General features: G+C 38.5%; 1 protein-coding gene across 2 annotated transcripts; it reads right to left on the bottom strand.

The window, feature by feature from the left end:
• Positions 1–10,553: 10,553 nt before the first annotated feature.
• LOC104104080 (uncharacterized) lies at positions 10,554–17,943 on the bottom strand. 2 transcript variants are annotated; one of them, XM_009612073.4, is made up of 7 exons: positions 17,419–17,943; positions 16,448–16,582; positions 14,682–15,034; positions 13,017–13,761; positions 12,849–12,945; positions 11,827–11,881; positions 10,554–10,926 (listed from the first exon to the last, which is right to left on the bottom strand). In XM_009612073.4, the coding sequence occupies exons 1-7, from the start codon at positions 17,819–17,821 to the stop codon at positions 10,864–10,866; spliced, it is 1,851 nt and encodes a 616-aa protein (XP_009610368.1). In that variant the 5' UTR covers positions 17,822–17,943; the 3' UTR covers positions 10,554–10,863. The 2 variants fall into 2 exon arrangements, with proteins under 2 accessions (XP_009610368.1, XP_070047646.1); XM_070191545.1 differs by lacking the exon at positions 17,419–17,943 and having other exon boundaries at positions 16,368–16,494.
• Between the last annotated feature and the right edge of the window lie 239 nt (positions 17,944–18,182).

The raw sequence follows: 18,182 nt of genomic DNA, 5'->3' as shown, positions 1-18,182 counted from the left end.
GATACCAACTTCTCACGACCCAAAATCGTAACCTGTCATGATGGCTCTTATCGTGATACTAGGCAAGTCGACATTTAAAAATATTACCAACACTTTTAACTGAAAGCGAATTAAAGCAGTTTAAACAATAAAAAATTTCATAAATGGGATAGAAACCCAAAATACAACGCGGAAATTTCCAACATCGGGGTGTCACTGAGTACATGAGCATCTATACATCACAAGTCCGAAAAATACTGTCTATGATAATCTAAAACTAGATACAATAAGTGGAAACATAGGGAAGGAGAAACAAGGTCTGTGAAACTCCAAGCAGCTACCTCGATAGTCTCCGAGAATCCGAACTCCACAACTCAACAAGACTAAATAAAGAACTGAAAGTAGTGACGAGTTTCATAGTTATAGTTCAATTACAGTTTCAACATAGGAAAGTAGGCATGCTCTCAAGTTCGATAAATTGGGTCAAACAATTATTCCATGACAAGTTTAAGTGAAATAGTGTGTAATATCTTTCAGAAATTTCAAGACAGCAATACATGGAAGCTAAGTGCAACAATAATGAAATCAAATGCATCATCTCGGGGCCACAGTCACTCAGGCCTCCCATCCACTTAGCACTCGGCACTCGCACTCAGTAGGTACATGTGCTAACTGGGGTGTGTGAACACTCCGGAAGGGCTCCTTCAGCCCAAGCGCTATAATCTGCACGGACAACTCACGTGCTATAGTATAATATTTGGATCTGCACGGACAACTCACGTGCTATAGTATTACTATCTCACAATCAGGCCCTCAGCCTCACTCAATCATAAATCTCTCTAGTCTCTCGAGCTCTCAGTAGTCATGAAAGTCAGCCCCAACAGAAATGATATAATGTATCAGCAAGGAACAATAGAGACTGAGCTATAATAAATAAGTAAAACTGTGACTGAGTATAAAACATCAATTAAGCAGATAATTCAACATGTACAAGACCTCTGTGGGTCCCTACAATGCCAACATATAGTCTAAATATGATTTTTAACATGAATTGTGGTTCTACTTCTCTACTGTATGGAGAATGTACAAATAACAACAGATTATACAACTACACGATTCCACAAAATTTTACCAAGTCACAATTCCTACGGTGCACGCCCACACGCCCCATTCAGCCAGCTCTGAATCTGAACTCAATGATTGCAATTCGATGATCTTATACATGCTTTCAGCGAAGAAGTCAAGGACCGTCACCTAGCATATGCGTCACCTCAAAACCAAATACATGACACGTAATACGGGATTTCCTACCCTCATAAGCAAATTTAGAAGTGTTACTTACCTCAATCTGAGCAAATCTCTACTCCAACACACCCTTGCCTCGCGAAACGGCCTCTGAATGCCTCGAATCTAGCCATAAACAATGCGATATAATCAATACGGGCTAAAGAAGTCAACTCCATAAGAAAATGCCAAGTTATTAATCAAAATCAAAAATTGGCTCAAAAGCTAGCCCCCCGGGCCCACGTCTCGAAATTTGATAAAAGTCACAAAACCCGAAAGGCCACTCAAACACGAGTCTAACTATACAAAATGTATCAAAATCCGATGCCAAATTGTCACCCAAATCCCCAAATCAAACTCTCAAAATCCCTAGCCTCACACTCCCAATTTACATCTTAAATACACACCAACTAGGTGGGAAAATCAATGGGGAAGCAAGATCTATCCTGGCAAGTTACATAACAGCTATTAAATACACAATGAGCAGTAAATGGGGGAACGGGGCTACAACTCTCAAAATAACCGGTCGGGTCGTTACAATGGGCAATCTTGATAGGCCAATACTCAGCCCCATATAACATAGTCGGTCTGACCACCACTCTATAGATCTTACCTTTAAGTTTTAGTGGCACCTTCTTGTCACACAAAACACTAGAAGCAAATCTCCATTTCATCCATCCTGCCTCAATACGATGTGTGACATCTTCATCAATCTCCCCATCCCCCTGAATAGTAGACCCAAGGTACTTTAAACTTCCTCTCTTAGGGATGACTTGCGAGTCCAGCCTCACCTCCCTGAGTCTCATCACTGAATTTACACTCCAAGTATTTTGTCTTGGTCCTACCCAGCTTGAAACCTTTAGACTCCAGGGTCTGTCTCCACACCTCTAACCTCGCATTCACACCGCCTTACGTCTCGTCAATCAATACAATATCATCTGCAAATAACATGCATCACGGCACCTCCCCTTGGATGTGGCACGTTAGAACATCCATCGCCAGGGCAAACAAAAAAGGGCTGAGTGCGGACCCTTGGTGCAACCCCATCATGACCGAAAAATGGTCTGAGTCCCCTCCCACCGTCCTCACTCGGGTTTTTTCTCCATCATACATGTCTTTAATCACCTTAATGTAGTCAACATGTACACCTCTATCCTCCAAACACCTCTACAAAATCTCCATCGGGGCTTTATCGTACGCCTTTTCTAAGTTGATGAACACCATATGTAAGTCTCTCTTCCTCACCCTATACTGCTCTATCAAACTCCTAATAAGGTGAATGGCCTCTGTAGTCGAGCGCCCCGACATAAACCCGAATTGATTCTCAGAAAGAGACACACTCCTCCTCTTCACCCTTAGCTTCACCACATTCTCCCAAACTTTCATAGAATGGCTAAGCACCTTGATACCTCGATAGTTATTGCAATTTTGGATATCACCCTTGTTCTTGTACAAAGGAACCACCGTGCTCCACCTCCACTCTTCGGACATCTTCTTCATTCTAAAAATGACATTAAATAACCTAGTGAGCCACTCCAAGCGTGGTGATAAAGTATGAAAAGTGCATGTTTTGAGTGTGTTAGTGTGTTATTTCTTGTGTGAGTTACGAGAGTTCACACCGCTTTTGAAATAAAAATATACTCATTACGTGTTTCTTATGTGTAGGAACAAACTTATGCGGAAAATGATCAAATAATAGAAACATTGGTGAAAAAAGAGCTAAAGATAAAAGTCCCGAACAGCGAAGCGGGGTTCACTTCGCCAGACGGGACCCGAGCAGAAGAAACGAGAAAAGTCCCGGACAGCGAAGCGAGGTTCACTTCGCCAGATCGGGACCGGAGCAGAAGAAATTAGCTTTTCCAATCCGAAATAAGAGAAGGGAAATTCACCCCATACAAACCCTAGTCGCTATAAATACATCCTAAAACGTGCTTTTGAAGGGGATATAATACTTTTAAGAGAGAGAAGACTTTAGGGAGGCAAGAACACGCTTGCAGCAAGGAGAAGGATTCAACTTCACGTTTTTTCCTCTTTCTTCCTATTTCTCCATTGTTATGAATTCTAGTGTTGTATTTTTACATACTAGCATGAATAGCTAATTTCCTATCTAGGGTTTTGATGGAACCTTTTGAAGGATGAATTCTTGTTACGTTTTGATATAATTGAGCCTTTGAATTTCTCTACTTGTTTAACTACGTGCTTATTTCAGTTGATTGAAGAGCTCTCAATTGATTGTGCTTATTTAGTATGTATTGCTTGGAAAAAGGTACATATTTAGGTAGTTATTGAACAACATCACTCCTAACGTATATGAGCAATCAATACGGAGGGTTTAAAGAGGGGATTAGGAATAACGAAAACTTGGTGCGATTTTAGTGAGCGGTGAATTAGTGTCAGCTAGCGTAGTTCGAAAGAATATGTCTAGTAAATTTTGGTAGTTGTTCAGAAGAGAATTACGACACCCACAGTACTCATGATCGGTAAAGAATACATAGGCAAATTTATAGGAGACATAGTGAGGAGAATTCTGACGATTGGGGAAATTGTAACACTAGACTTTTCAAATCTTATCTCCAGCCCTTAGTCTTCTTAGTTGATAATTTTACTGCTTTTAATAGTTGCTTGTTAATTAGTTTAAAATAAGAATCACAATCTTTATAACTTAGGAATTGTTTGAGCTGTTATTCTTAGTAGTATTGAACAGTTATAGCGAAACCTTAATTCTATGTAGGATTCGACTCCGAACTTTTAGATCAGATTATATTTGTAACGACCGCTTATCCTTTTTAGGACTAGAGTTGGACGTGATCAAATTTTGGCATCATCGATGGGGAACTAACGGTGTAGCTGTTGCTGTACATATTACTAGGTTTCAAGTTTGAACTTTTATTTTATTTTCTAGTATTTGATTTATTATTTTAGTTTTATTTGTTAATTTGAGAAATATGGCATCTTGGAATTATGAGAGTTTCGATGTTGGTAATTCTACTGTTGATCTTCCTTGTGCTTATTGTGGAGGAAACCACCTGTGGCAAAATTGTCAAAATATTTTTGAGAGCGAGTTATGTGCACCAACTCAATCTTATGTGTGGAATGTGTGTGATATGTGCGGTGGTCAAGATGGTCACTTTCATGGTTGTGCTTATATTTCTTATCCTCCTCCAACCCCTTACTGTGATGGTTCTACTTTCTTTGTGAAGTTAATAGGAACAAAGAACCCAGGGATGATGACCTAAAAGAGATCAAGGATATGCTAAGGTTCCTTGTGGAATAAAATAATGAGAAACAACTACACATACAAAATCAAGATGTTACTATCCGCAACTTGGAGGCTCAAGTGAGTCAACTAGTTGAAACTTTTAATACTCAACAAGTTAATATTATAAATAGTAGCCAGGAGCAATATGCATTAGAGACAGAAATTGAGGTGTCAATTGAGGGGTCTAGAGTAGAACACCAACACTTTAACCAACTAGAATTTGATGATATCAATGTTGAAGAAATGATACTAGAGTCAGGCAAGGATATTAAGGATACAAATTTAGTTGACTCTAGTGTAATTTTTATCGAGGAGGTTGAAAATCTTGAAGTTCGAGTATTTGAGCGTGTTGGACCTCATTATAAATACTTCTCTACATTATGTTCGGATGGTGAAATGAGAATTGATCCTTATGAGCATAAAAAGAAGTCAAGGGCAGAGGTCAATGAACCTTATATTTTGAAATTTTCAAGGCCGTCTAGGCAAGGTGACACTCCTCGGCTGAGAGCCAAAAAGTGCATGAAAATTATTTAATTTTTGGCTCGGAAGAATTTGTACCGCCCCAAGAGAATAATCATAAGCTTGAAGCAAAAATTGGGGTTCAATTCATAAGCTCGAGGTGGAGGCAAAAAGTGATTCGCGTCGTGCCGCGACGTTAAATCAAGCATTTGTTGGGAGGCAACCTAACTTTACTGCTTTATTTTTTTTATTTTTTATTATTGTATTATTCGTGTAGTATTGTTTTTGATTTCTCTAGGAGTATGGGAAGCAAGGCCATTGGAAAAAAGCAAAAGCAAGTGAGATGGTTAGAACTAAGTGTGAGGTGCCCGCACAAAGATCCAAGTATGGGAGAAGTCTGAGTATCCCATGAGTTGCTAATGCTTCGGTCTTTGGCCTACCACAGAGTTTCTTTTACTCTTTTGTATTTATGGGTGTGAATTGGGGACAATGCATAAATTTAAGTGTGGGGTGAAGAGACTGTTTGGGTGAATTTCGATTTTATTTTAGTCGTGTTATTTCATGTGTGTTGAAAAAAAAAAAAAATAGAAAAAATAAATAGGTAGAAATAATTCTTCTTGGTTTTTCTTATGGCCGCGGTTCTTTTCCAAGGGATGTATCTTTGAACGGGGTAGTAATTATTTTCTTGTAGGTAGACTTTTTATAAAGTTTTGGACTTTTCCGGACGATGGACTTTCTGACAGTTTTCTTGAGGGTTTAAAGTCCAACGAAAAACACAAAAAGATTTTCATTATTTTTTCTTTTTGAATTGATAATGGAATGGGAAGAAGCTTGAGTAATTTTTGCTTTTAACTTGTTTTATATCGAGGCTTAGGTGCGGAGCATTTGAACTGAATACTTTCTTCATGGTCGTTATAATTACATGCCTTAACAATATGTGTGGCTTTATTTTGATACTGAGGCTCATCTTTTGACTCTTGTGATTAATTCACGGGTGCTTAAATTTTATGATGACTGTGCTAGTTGCTTTAACTTGAGAAAAAAAATGATCCCAAGGGACTTACCTCAAGAATCCCCTCAAAAACCCTCTCAAGAATCGCCTAAACCCTGCTTGAAATGTTTGAAATGAAGCCAAAATCGCGAACCCTTGTTTTAATAATCTGCTAAGGCTTTTCACACCTGCGACCAAATATTCGCACCTGCGAAACCGCTTCTGCAGTAAATCCTTCGCTTATGCGGATATCGCTTAAGTCCCCCAGGCCCGCATCTGCGCTCCAGGTTCCGCACTTGCGGAGCCGTTTATGCGGCCTTCCATCCGCTTCTGCAGAAACATGCCTCTCTCAACTCCGCATCTGCGAAGTCTCGCTCGCACCTGCGGGATCGCAGATGCGGTTAACCCCTCGCACATGCGGTCTGCCCAGGCCAACCCAGCTCCGCTTTTATGCCTTTAACGCCACATATGCGACCATGCATGTGCGGAAATAACCTCGCGCCTGCGACCTATACTCACTTCCTCCCTGGCCGCTTCTGCGGCTTCCTTCTCGCTTCTGCGAGAAAGCACCTGCGATCCCCACTCCGCAGGTGCAATTACACCAGAAACTGGTGAGCTTCAGCAATGCACTAAGTCCGCTTTTCGATCTATTAACCATCTCAAACCAACCCGAGGCCCCCGCGACCTCAACCAAACATACCAACGAGTCCTAAAACAGGATACAAACTTAGTCGAGCCCTCAAATCACCTCTAACAACATCTAAAACACGAATCGCACATAGATTCAAGCCTAATGAATTTTGAATTTCCAATTTCTACAAACGATGCTGAAACCTATCAAATCACGTCCGATTGACCCCAAATTTTGCACACAAATCACATTGTGTGCAATATTACGGACCTACTCCAACTTCCGGAATCGGAATCCGACCCCGATATCAAAAGGTCCACTCCCGATCAAACTTTTCAAAAATTTTGACTTTCGCCATTTCAAACCTAATTCCACTACAGACCTCCAAATCACGGTTCGGACATGCTCCTAAGTCCAACATCAACTAACAGAGCTAACAAAACCATCAAAACTCCATTCCGGAGTCGTTTATTCTAAGATCAACATCCGGTCAATCATTTCATGAGCCGTCCTGAGTGAGTCATGTGCATTGTGTGAGGTGAGATTCTGGTATACTCTGTGCCATCCTTTCTAGTCTAGAACTTTCCCCGTGTGTGAGTCGAAGCGAAATGATTAAGTCTTGTAAGTTTGGGAAGTGATATAGGCTTTCCTTGATTGACCATCTAGCTTATTTGCCTACCAATGCTAATATTATCCGTAGTCACCCCTTTTGAGCATGTAGACCTTTTCTTTGGCAACCACATTACAAGCTGAATCCCCTTTGTTCTTAATCAAATCTTGTTGAACCTTTCCTTCCTAAAGCACTTAAGAGCTAGAAGAGTAAAGAAAGAGATTGGGTAGCTTTTGAGTGGAACCATAGAAAGACCGAAAAGGTGCACTTGTGTACAGACAAAAAAAGGTACTAGCCGAAAATACCAAATTAAGGAGAGTGAAAAAAAGAATAATTGAAGAAAAAAAAAGAATAATACCCCCAGTGCCTTTGTCCGGGCTAGTATATATCTATATATTGGTGTGCTTAATGAAGAAGGGCTTAAATGTGCATGATTTCATGGCATGAAATTGAAGTGGTCATGACAAGAAGGTGCTTCGAAGTAATAGTGTATTAAAGTGCTTAGGAGGGTTAGTCACTATTTTCTCAAATATATCCAACCCGTCCTTTAGCCTACATTACAACCTATAAAGTCCTACTTGATCCTAAAATTTGCAAGCTTAAATTAGTGGAGACATACACTATGAGCAAGCCTATGATACGAGCTTTGGTGGCATAAGAGTTTCTTTGTGAGAGTGAGAAAATTCTTCTGATTTGAGAGACCTTAAAATATACTTGAACTTATATTGAGTGTGTGGACTGCTTTCTCTATGGTTTGTTGGTGAGGGCACATCATTTGCAAAGGATAGGTAGGGACCTTTATTTTTGAGTTGACACAAGGAGCGAGTCATAGTGTACAATGCATTGGAATCAAGTTTTAAAGTGAGGAGGTTAGAAAGAGTCACATGAATATTTTAAATAATCTTGGTATGAGTTTAAAACTTGAGGAAATGTATGAAGAGTGTATATGTTGGATTCTAAACATTGATATAAACCATTGTCATTGGTGTGATGCTTGAGTATGTTTTGAAAGGTATTTCTTGCCTATGCACTTAATTTTAAGTTGCTCGAGGACGAGCAAGAGTTTAAGTGTGGGATGATGATAAAGTATGAAAAATGCATGTTTTGAGTGTGTTTGTGTGTTATTTCTTGTGTGAGTTACGGGAGTTCACACCGCTTTTGAAGTGAAAATATGCTCATTACGTGTTTCTTATGTGTAGGAACAAACTTATGCGGAAAATGATCAAATAAAATAAAAATTGGTGAAAAAAGAACTGAAGAGAAAAGTCCCGGACAGCGAAGCGAGGTTCACTTCGCCAAACCGGGACCGGAGCAGAAGAAATTAGCTTCTCCAATCCAAAATAGGAGAAGGAAAATTCGCCCTATACAAACCCAAGTCGCTATAAATACATCCTAAAACGTGCTTTTGAAGGGGATACACTACTTTGGGGAGAAAGAAGACTTTGGGGAGGCAAGAACACGCTTGGAGCAAGGAGAATGATTCAACTTCACGTTTTTTTCCTCTTTCTTCCTCTTTTCCCATTGTTATGAATTCTAGTGTTGTATTTTTACATACTAGCATGAATAGCTAATTTCCTATCTAGGGTTTTGATGGAACCTTTTGAAGGATGAATTCTTGTTACGTTTTTATATAATTGAGCCTTTGAATTTCTCTACTTGTTTAACTACGCGCTTATTTCAGTTGATTGAAGAGCTCTCAATTGATTGTGCCTATTTAGTATGTATTGCTTGGAAAAGGGTACATATTTAGGTAGTTATTGAACAACATCACTCCTAACGTATGTGAGGAATCAATATGGAAGGTTTAAAGAGGGGATTAGGAATAACGAAACCTTGGTGCGATCTTAGTGAGCGGTGAATTAGTGCCACCTAGCGTAGTTCGGAAGAATATGTCTAGTAAATTGTGGTAGTTTCTCGGAAGAGAATTACGACACCCGAAGTACTCACGATCGGTAAAGAATACATAGACAAATTTATAGGAGACATAGAGAGGAGAATTCTGACGATTGGGAAAATCGTAACACTAGACTTTTCAAATCTTATCTCCAGCCCTTAGTCTTCTTAGTTGATAATTTTACTGCTTTTAATAGTTGCTTGTTAATTAGTTTAAAATAAGAATCACAATCTTTATAACTTAGGAATTGTTTGAGCTGTTATTCTTAGTAATATTGAACAGTTATAGCGAAACATTAATTCTATGTGGGATTCGACTCCGAACTTTTAGACCAGATTATATTTGTAACGACCGCTTATCCTTTTTAGTACTAGAGTTGGGCATGATCACATGCCTTGCCCACACTCTTCCAAAACTCCACCGAGATTTCATCCAGCCTGGTCGCACTGCCCCTGCTCATTTTACGCATAACCCTCTAACCTCCTCAACTCTAATCTGCCTACAATACCCAAAGTCGCAATAACTCCCGAAAAATTCCAAATCACCCAGTATAATATTCTTGTCTCCTTCCTCGTTTAAGAGACAATGGAAGTAGGTCTGCCATCTCTGACGGATAAGCCCCTCATCCAACAAAACTCTACCTTCCTCGTCCTTGATGCACTTCACTTGGTCCAAGTCACGGGCCTTCCTTTCTCTTACCTTGACTAACCTGAACAACCTCTTATCCCCACCTCGGCCCTCGAGTTCTTCATTCAAACGACCAAAAGCTGCAGTCTTGGCCGCCGTAACTGCTAATTTTGCCTCCTTTTTAGCTAACTTATGTTGCTCCTTATTCACCCTTCTCTCATCCTCTACACTTTCCACTAGCTTTAGGTATGCCGCTTTCTTGGTCTCCACTTTTCCTTGCACCTTTCAATTCCACCACCAGTCTCCTCTGTGTCCACCAAAGTAACCCTTCGAGATCCCTAATACCTCCCTAGCAGCTTCACAATCTAAATTTATTTAAATTTTACTTTTAGTTTGTATCTTTTGCTTTTATTATTAACTATTTTTAACTGTTTCATTTCATTATTTACATTCAAACCATCGTATAAAAGATGGAAAATTAGAAAAACTACAGTATTATTTATGTGACACAGACTAAAATGGCATCCAGAAATAGTGACATATTAGTCTAGCCTTTGAAATTTTCTCGCAAGGAATCGATGCTACCAGCTCTTCCTATTTCTTTTTCCATCTACCAACTATAACAAAGATATTTTTATCTAAAGAGACGTTGTTAGTGTCCAAGCATGAGCAGATAGAAAATGATTTTTGGAGCCATAAAAGCTCAAATCCCACAACTCAAATATTGTCTTTATTCTAGTAAAAATAAAAGCTTCTGTGGCAGTCAACTGGCTTGTGAAGCTCTAACTACACAAACAGTAGCACAAGAATCTCAAAATCTTAGCGGAATCTTCCGTGAGAAATTTTGTATTGTAAAATATACAAACATCAATCCAACAAAGGGCCACCGACACCTATGACCTAGTAAATTTTGTCAGAGAATTAATATTTTAAATGAAAGATCTTACTGAGACCTGTGTAAATTTCTATAAACTTCAAGACAAAAAAAAATTAATGCATGCATTCGATTTTTTCTGTAAGGTAAATGATTTTAATTGCATTCATTTCCTATTAGGTATTATATGACAGCAGAAATTGTCAGTAAGTTGGTAGCTGTTGCAACATCCAATTGCTACATTAGTTGGGCAGTTCATATCAGGAGGTGTTCTCTCCCATACTCTCGCACAATCACAGGCACACTTGTAGTTGGTATCTGGAAAACACCGAAAGACCATGAAATGAGTAGGGATAAAAGGATATAACGGGAAAAACTTACCCGCACACCCGGCCATTAAACAATCAACACATGTCACTTTACAGAATTATTAGTATTTAACTATTGTCAACTAGTTTTGAGATATATCAAATATAATAATATTCTACTAAAATACTTAATATTTCCACATCTCCATTATGCTAACAGTAACATCAAATCGACAGTACTTTTTTGTTTTTGTGCCACCAAGGCCATCATCGGCCATTACGCCATTACCAACATAATTTTTTTTACTTCTACTTGCTGTAAGTATAATTAATTATACAAACATATTTTAGCTTTTATCTGGAAAAGAAATTTTTACATCTGTTTTCATATCGTATGCGTAGTTACAACTAATAATATATGCTTACCTGCAAAACTTATCTACCATAATATATACTTATGGTTGAGTTCTTGGCAAAATACTTTGCATTACTTTCCGGTAACTATCATTGTAAAGGTAAATTCAATTAAAATCGAGCAAAACACCATCATGCTTTATGAAAGATTCTTGCCATTTAAAAGTAGAAAATATAAAAGCTTAAATAAAATTTCTTTATGTTATGTCTCTTAATCTGAATTAGTAGGCTATTGTTTCGGAATACGCAAAGAATGAAGAAAGAAGGCCTCTTAGGCCTTACTTCTTTTACGTTGTTATTTCTTTCTTTTTAATTTTTTATTTATTTAAAATAAGGCTCTTAGATCTTAGTTGTCTTCTATGGTTAGCTTAATTATATTGGGTGTAAACACCCGGTGCAGGTAAGTTTTTTCCGGATATAACTCCTAAACATTTCACATTGCAATTATGAAATCTAAAGAACTAAGGTTGCAAGCAATATTGTGAAATCCACTTACCATGCCATAATCTGTGATGATCATCGAGACACAGTCTGAAGGAGTAACATCATACCTGTTAGAATCATGGATTTAAGTATTAGATGAATGAGAAAATCTTATTTGTCTAATTTCCTTTAAGGGTGGACAAAAAACTTCACTGAGAAAAAGTTCTTCTACATTTGTTCATACGTTTTCAAAAACTTATTACCAGAAGAGCATCTTAGGAGTCGGACTTTCTTTTTGACTAGTGTCTTTTTTTTTGATAACCGTGGTGTCCGGGCCAGCTTGCGCGCACCTCGACTAATTCCACGGGATACCTGCCACCTCCCACCAGCAACATGTACCAGGTAACTCTATCCACCAACGCTTGGATAGATGGGAAGAAATCACCTAGTATTTGCCTCCGCTGGGATTTGAACATGAGACCTCATGGTTCTCACCCACTTCATTGACCACCAGGCCACATCCTTGGGTGCTTGACTAGTGTCTTAGGACTCACATATATGTTTTCTAGCCTAAAATTTTGCACTACAATGAATCTTTGTTTTTCTGACTCACTTCTAGTTGACAACATTCGATTTCTTAAATAACCATTTTTGTCCGGAAACTTTAAGCAAGTTATAGCTTATGAAGGTGTTGAGGCAGTGATTTTAAGAGGAGCAGAGCAGTGGAAAATGACTTTTTCCTAGGTGGGCTCAAGGGCAACTCAGTTTGTTCTTGTAAATATTTTGGGAGGATTCTAAGATTTTGTGCACTTCTACTCCACATTCTTCATAAAATTAAGGTTCAGCCTTTTCTTGATGGCATGAAACTTCTCTTTTCCTAGGTATACATGAATTTCTTTGGTCCCACCCCAATGCCCTTGTAATGTATCTAATGCACATGGTGAAGAAAGCAGATAGACCATAACAAACTCCCCAATCACTAGAAACTCCATTTAACAAAATGACACTATGGACACATAGTTTTATAAAAATCAAAGGAAACTAATAATTTATCCTTCAGTTGTGAGAGAAAATGAGAAGAAGAAAATCACTCACATCAAATTCAGAAGCTGAATATTATCTTTACTTATCCAGTTATCCGAAGAATTTACATCCAGTCTACCAGGAACTTTGGAAATGGCATCTGGTTCACCTGCAATTGAGTTAATAGACAATAAAGCCACACAGATGATATTGGAAATATAATCTATGAATAGGACATACCTAGCTCATTGGAACAAACAGAGTCAAGCTGCACTCTCTCATGAAACTTATAAGCTTCACAACAAATCAGTAGAGGAACACGGAATGCATGAGCAACCATAGCAACGCATGCAGTCCCAATTCTAGAGTAGACGGTCCCATTAGATAATACAGATGCAGCACCCATGAACACTCTAGTGACTTCATGCATAATGTAAGAAACAGCATTTATATGAGTGTATGTACAACACAGGCCCCCCTTCACCAGCCTCCGAAGTAGTGCCTTGCCTTCAAGTTTAGGGCGAGAATCTACCACTATTACACGGAATCGCTTCCCAAGCTCATAAGCATGTAACAGAATCATTTCAACAACAGAGGAAGAACCATATGTGAGAAGAACATCACCATCTCTGATCTTCGTAACTGCCTGTCTTGTTATTACTCTGTCAGCTAATATTATCTTCTCATTAATGAAGCGCTCAATATCTGAGTAAAGAGCGGCTTTTGCTTCTGCCTCAGAAAGAGTTAAAGATAACTTGGCTATACGAGCTTTTAGAAAGCGAATTGCATTCCCCATGCTAATAGAAAGGGGTCTACACTCATTAAAAAATGAAACGTAGCCATTGATTCTTGCTGTTAAATCTCTACCTAGAGCTTTTTCACGAGGTGTAGAGTAATCTTTGATGGCTTGTTGAAAAGCTTGCAGCATTGCAACACAGCGAGCATTGCCCCCAACTACATCCCCAGCCAAATACTGCAGTCCGACCTGGTAAGAATTTCACAAACAATCGTGAAGACATGTGACATTCCTAAGCCATTTAGTGTCATACTAGAATTAACAATGCTTTAAGTCCACATCAAATAAAAATTTATTGGGTATAAGGATATCATAAAGCAAACAAAATTAACCTAAAGTAAGAAAATTATAGAGGATAAATTAGGGAAAGATCCTGTAGCTCAGTAGTTAGAGCATCTGCTTCCTGAAGTACGAAAATATAGAAGATAAAATGAGAGAATATCATCCGATATGGTTTAGCCGTGTACTACTTAGATCTCCAAATGTATCCGTATGTAGGCGAGGTACCATGGTGATTGGAGGGTTTAAAATGGGACGAACGGAATGAAGTTATCTCAAAAGACATATAATTTCTCCAAAACAACGCAAACTTAATGAATAATCGAAAGTAAAGAAAGCGAAAAAATCCATATAGGCCATGCCAACTTATGAGATTTAAGGTTTTGTCGTATTAGTACACTTCCATTAGGTTCAATCATTCAATGTTTGCTAAAGTTCTTTTTAGTTTGTTTAGAGATTTGTATGTCCATAAAAACTGTAGGGGATATCTAGTGTTTGAGAAACCTAAATTATTGAGTAATGGAATGAAACTGGTTCAAAGCGAAAAAAATATAGAGGATTCATATAATGACTCAAATTAGGTTGGGACTGAGGCATAGTGAAAGTCACAACAGCAGTGATCTCAGCAGTCAGGTGGTAATACAGTCGTAGTGTATCTGACAACAGATGCAAGATCAAGAAGCAAGATGATAATGTGCATCTGTCCTTCTCACTTGCTGACTAAAGTCCTCCATGGCAAGCTTAGTATCTTATACAACTACTTCTGTGAAATGTTTCCCACTTTAAAGCAGAAATAAACGAAAATGGGAGATGACGCATAGGGAAGTTACCTTGTAAACTGCAGGATGCATAGGGTCAAGGTGGAAAAACCTTGATTCAAGATCAGGTAGCTGAGTTCCTTGTTCATACTGAGGTAAATGCCGAAACAGTTCTACCCTATTTCTAGCTTCAGTCTTTTTAACTACTGCACGCTTCTTAGCTTTTTCAACACGATTCTTATCATCAAATTGCATCCTAGGAGCAGGTACATCTTTCTTGCGATCTTTCTCTAGGGGTCGGTCACCTCCTTTTGTCTCATGAGTAGCTACAGATGATATCATCGGGCCACTATCTTTCTTTTGTGAAGGCTGCTTAGTAGGTTTACCAGACTGTCCGCGTAACTTTGTCCCAGATGTTTCCCCACCTACATATGATCCAAAAATAAAATAAATTTTACAGAAAGATGATTTAACGACTCAGCAAAAAGATTTTCTGACCTAACTTCAATTAGCATACAGCTTTTGAAAGCTCCAATTAGTATTCACTATTCAGAAATCCTTCCAAGGTAATGTCACAACTATAAACCTTCATTCATGTTTCAGAAACAAAAAAAAGAACAACTATTACTACTACGCTTCAATTCTGAGCTAGTTATGGACTTGTGGTCGACTAATGAATCTTCAATATTCATTTTGCTCCATTTACTGTCGTTTCACTCCAATCCTCAATGATTCAAGAAAGTAAATAAAAAACGAAATGAAAGGAACCAATTCATATCTTAGGGGCAACAAATGCAGATGTTGTTGCGACCGGAAAAGCTATTCAAGAAAAAATTATTATAGGCTCATGCATAACTGATTCATATTGGCAAAGTCAAAGCAGCTTATACAGCTCAAAAAAGAATGTATTTATGGCCAAAAAGGGTAGAAAAATATTAGGCTGAAGAGCTCCTGATGGCTAATGAACAGCACCTAAATTATCAAAGTACCCCATAGTAAAAAATTCTAGAAATGCTACAGATATGAATATAAGAAGGAAAACCTGAAAACAATAATTAAGACTAATAAATTTCTTTGACACAATTTGGTGGTTACAAATGAAAATAAACACGCCTTCAGACATTGACCTACCTAGGTCCTTGAGAATTTTATGGATGGCAAACACATATATATAGTGTATCACTCAGCTAGCTAGTACATTTAATGACTTTACTCAGAGACACACAACTAGATATTCTCAACATCACAAAACGATGGATATTTAAGAATAATGCTAATAACACTTGTAAGAGATGCCAGGTGATGGCGTAGCTTTTTCTCAAAAGGAAAATCAGGATATATGGAGTCTCACAAACACAAGTCATATAAAAACTTACCAAGTATAACTTATCAACTGAAAAGAAATAAAAATATTACCAAGTATATACTCTATCCTCTATCAGTTCCACTATCTTTATATATTTTTTATTTTCTATTAGTTCTCCCATCAAGCATGACTATCAAACAACATGATTGATGTTCCAAAAGCAGCATATCGAATAAACTGAGTTATCCATTAACAAGAAAGAAGCACAAGCAACTGGAAAATGAGGGGATTGCTGACAAAGAGAGGCGTTTAATAGAAATCACAACGTTGATCAAGTACGTAATCCAGCAAATCATATGATTCTAGAAAATGAACAATAACAAAAATCTGAATAATAAAGACACAAACTAGTTAACAGAAGTTGTATCACAAAGAAAGGAAACTCTAAGAACCTTGTTTCCGCACTCCTCCCCTATGTGGAGATAATGTATAGTGGTTGCTTTCCTAACTAAATAGGGAAGATGATTGAAACCTTTTCCAGTAGCTTTTGCAGCTCGTTGAGCCTCCTGCAGTGCACGCCTTTCAGCCTTGGTGCTCTTCCCTTTTAGTGGCTTTCCATTTCTTTCTACTTCATTCGATGTTTCGGCAACTTGTGCACTGATCTGTTCTGCAAGACAAAAATGTTTTTTATCATCATCTGAGAAACACTGGTTCTAGCAAGATCAAAGTTCTTGGGAGGAAGGATCGCTTTTCAGCCCACCTAATTGTAATTAATTGACGAATAAAGGAGTTCAGTGCAAATAATGCAAGCAGGAAAGCATTATTTATCACCAGCATTCTTACTGCTCCTAAGATGTGAAAACTCAGAAATGATAGCTCAGACAAAAGCTTTGAACAACATCAGTAATAATGCTCCACACGTCGTCCTAATTATAACATCAAACATTACCATATAGGGTCCCATACATAATAAGCTACAAGATGATACTGAATGTGCAGAGTATATGGTCTCAGAAGAGTATACTACATAGAATCTCTGGATCTTGTGTTCAATTGATATTTAGGATTGGGTTAATCTAATTGTCATCTACTCCAAATCGAGCAGAGAATGAAATGAAGAGACCTGAGTGGACAGAGTTACCTGCTACGTGTGTTGGTGTGAGGTCACAAGTACCTGTGCAGGTGGGAGGCAACAGGTACCTCGGTGCTGGTGGGAGGTGAGAGGTACCTGGTGCTGGTGCGCGGTAGGTGCGCGGTAGCAGGTATGCCAGGAGAGGTAGCACTTACCTCGTGGAATAATCAAAGTGCGTGCAAGCTAGGTGGAACATCACCATCATAAATAATAAAGAAAAAGAGCAAAAGTTCGTCCTACCATTTTAAACAAATACAACAGGACATTTTCCACATTATCTAGCATTGCAAATACCTATACTAAAACTGAGGGATTCGAAAAAAATCATAATGCCCAGTTTATATGGGCTAAATTACAAATGCTAGAGATACCTTGATCGTCTTTCGACTCCGTCAATCGGGCAGCTGAAGTCAAACTGAAGCCGTCAGTCTGACGAATCCAGTGTGTTGAGTCCTCGGAAAACTCTCCCTCTACGCCAATTCCACTAGACGTCGGCGAAGTTCCAAGCACCGACTGCATAGGATTGTAACTTCCTACCACCAATTGCTCACTCTCGTCAAAAGAAGACCGCCGAGGCCGCGACGTCGACGTAGAATTAGGAACAGGGACAGCCTGTGAGACGCTCTCGAAGGCGTGAGGGATCACCGAATTGCCGGGCGGAGATGAGGAAAGCCCGGGATGGTTATCCGGGTCGGAAGTGTGTGGGTCGGGTGCGAAAAAACCCACCCGACGAACTTTTGGATCTATAACCCGAGAGGGACGACGAGGATCCATAGAACCAAAGAGTTAGGGTTTGAACTAGCAGCTGAACTTTTCCTCTGAAATGTTCTTTCGCAGGCAATTCAAACACACTGCTAATGGAACGCTGCCAGAAACTTATATGTTTCTCGCGTTTGGATTTTTTCTTTTTTGAAAAAGAAAGATTTCAAATAAAGTTTGTATAGTAGCATGTCAAACAATGTTCCAATATAATATTCCAATATGATAATGTGATATTCGAAATATTACTTCCTTAAAGGAGAGAATTAAGGAAGAGAATATATTTATATCAATAAGAAATTTTTTAAAATTTCATGTACTTTACTATAGTACATTTGTACATGAAATGTTTTAAATGCCTTTTATATTTAGAAAT

This window comes from Nicotiana tomentosiformis, chromosome 12 (genome assembly GCF_000390325.3).
Source record: "Nicotiana tomentosiformis chromosome 12, ASM39032v3, whole genome shotgun sequence".
Taxonomy (NCBI): Eukaryota; Viridiplantae; Streptophyta; class Magnoliopsida; order Solanales; family Solanaceae; genus Nicotiana; species Nicotiana tomentosiformis.
Note: the sequence above shows the minus strand (reverse complement) of the source record. Positions and strands in the feature narration are given on the sequence as shown.

What these genes read in the sequence shown, in the direction of transcription:
- LOC104104080 (XM_009612073.4), bottom strand. Translation starts at nt 17,821, where the DNA reads ATGGATCCTCGTCGTCCCTCTCGGGTTATAGATCCAAAAGTTCGTCGG. An exon ending in TGTTTGTTCCAATGAGCTAG is followed by an intron (nt 12,946 to 13,016) that starts GTATGTCCTATT and finishes ACTCAATTGCAG; the next exon opens with GTGAACCAGATGCCATTTCC. An exon ending in ATTCAGCTTCTGAATTTGAT is followed by an intron (nt 11,882 to 12,848) that starts GTGAGTGATTTT and finishes TGATTCTAACAG; the next exon opens with GTATGATGTTACTCCTTCAG.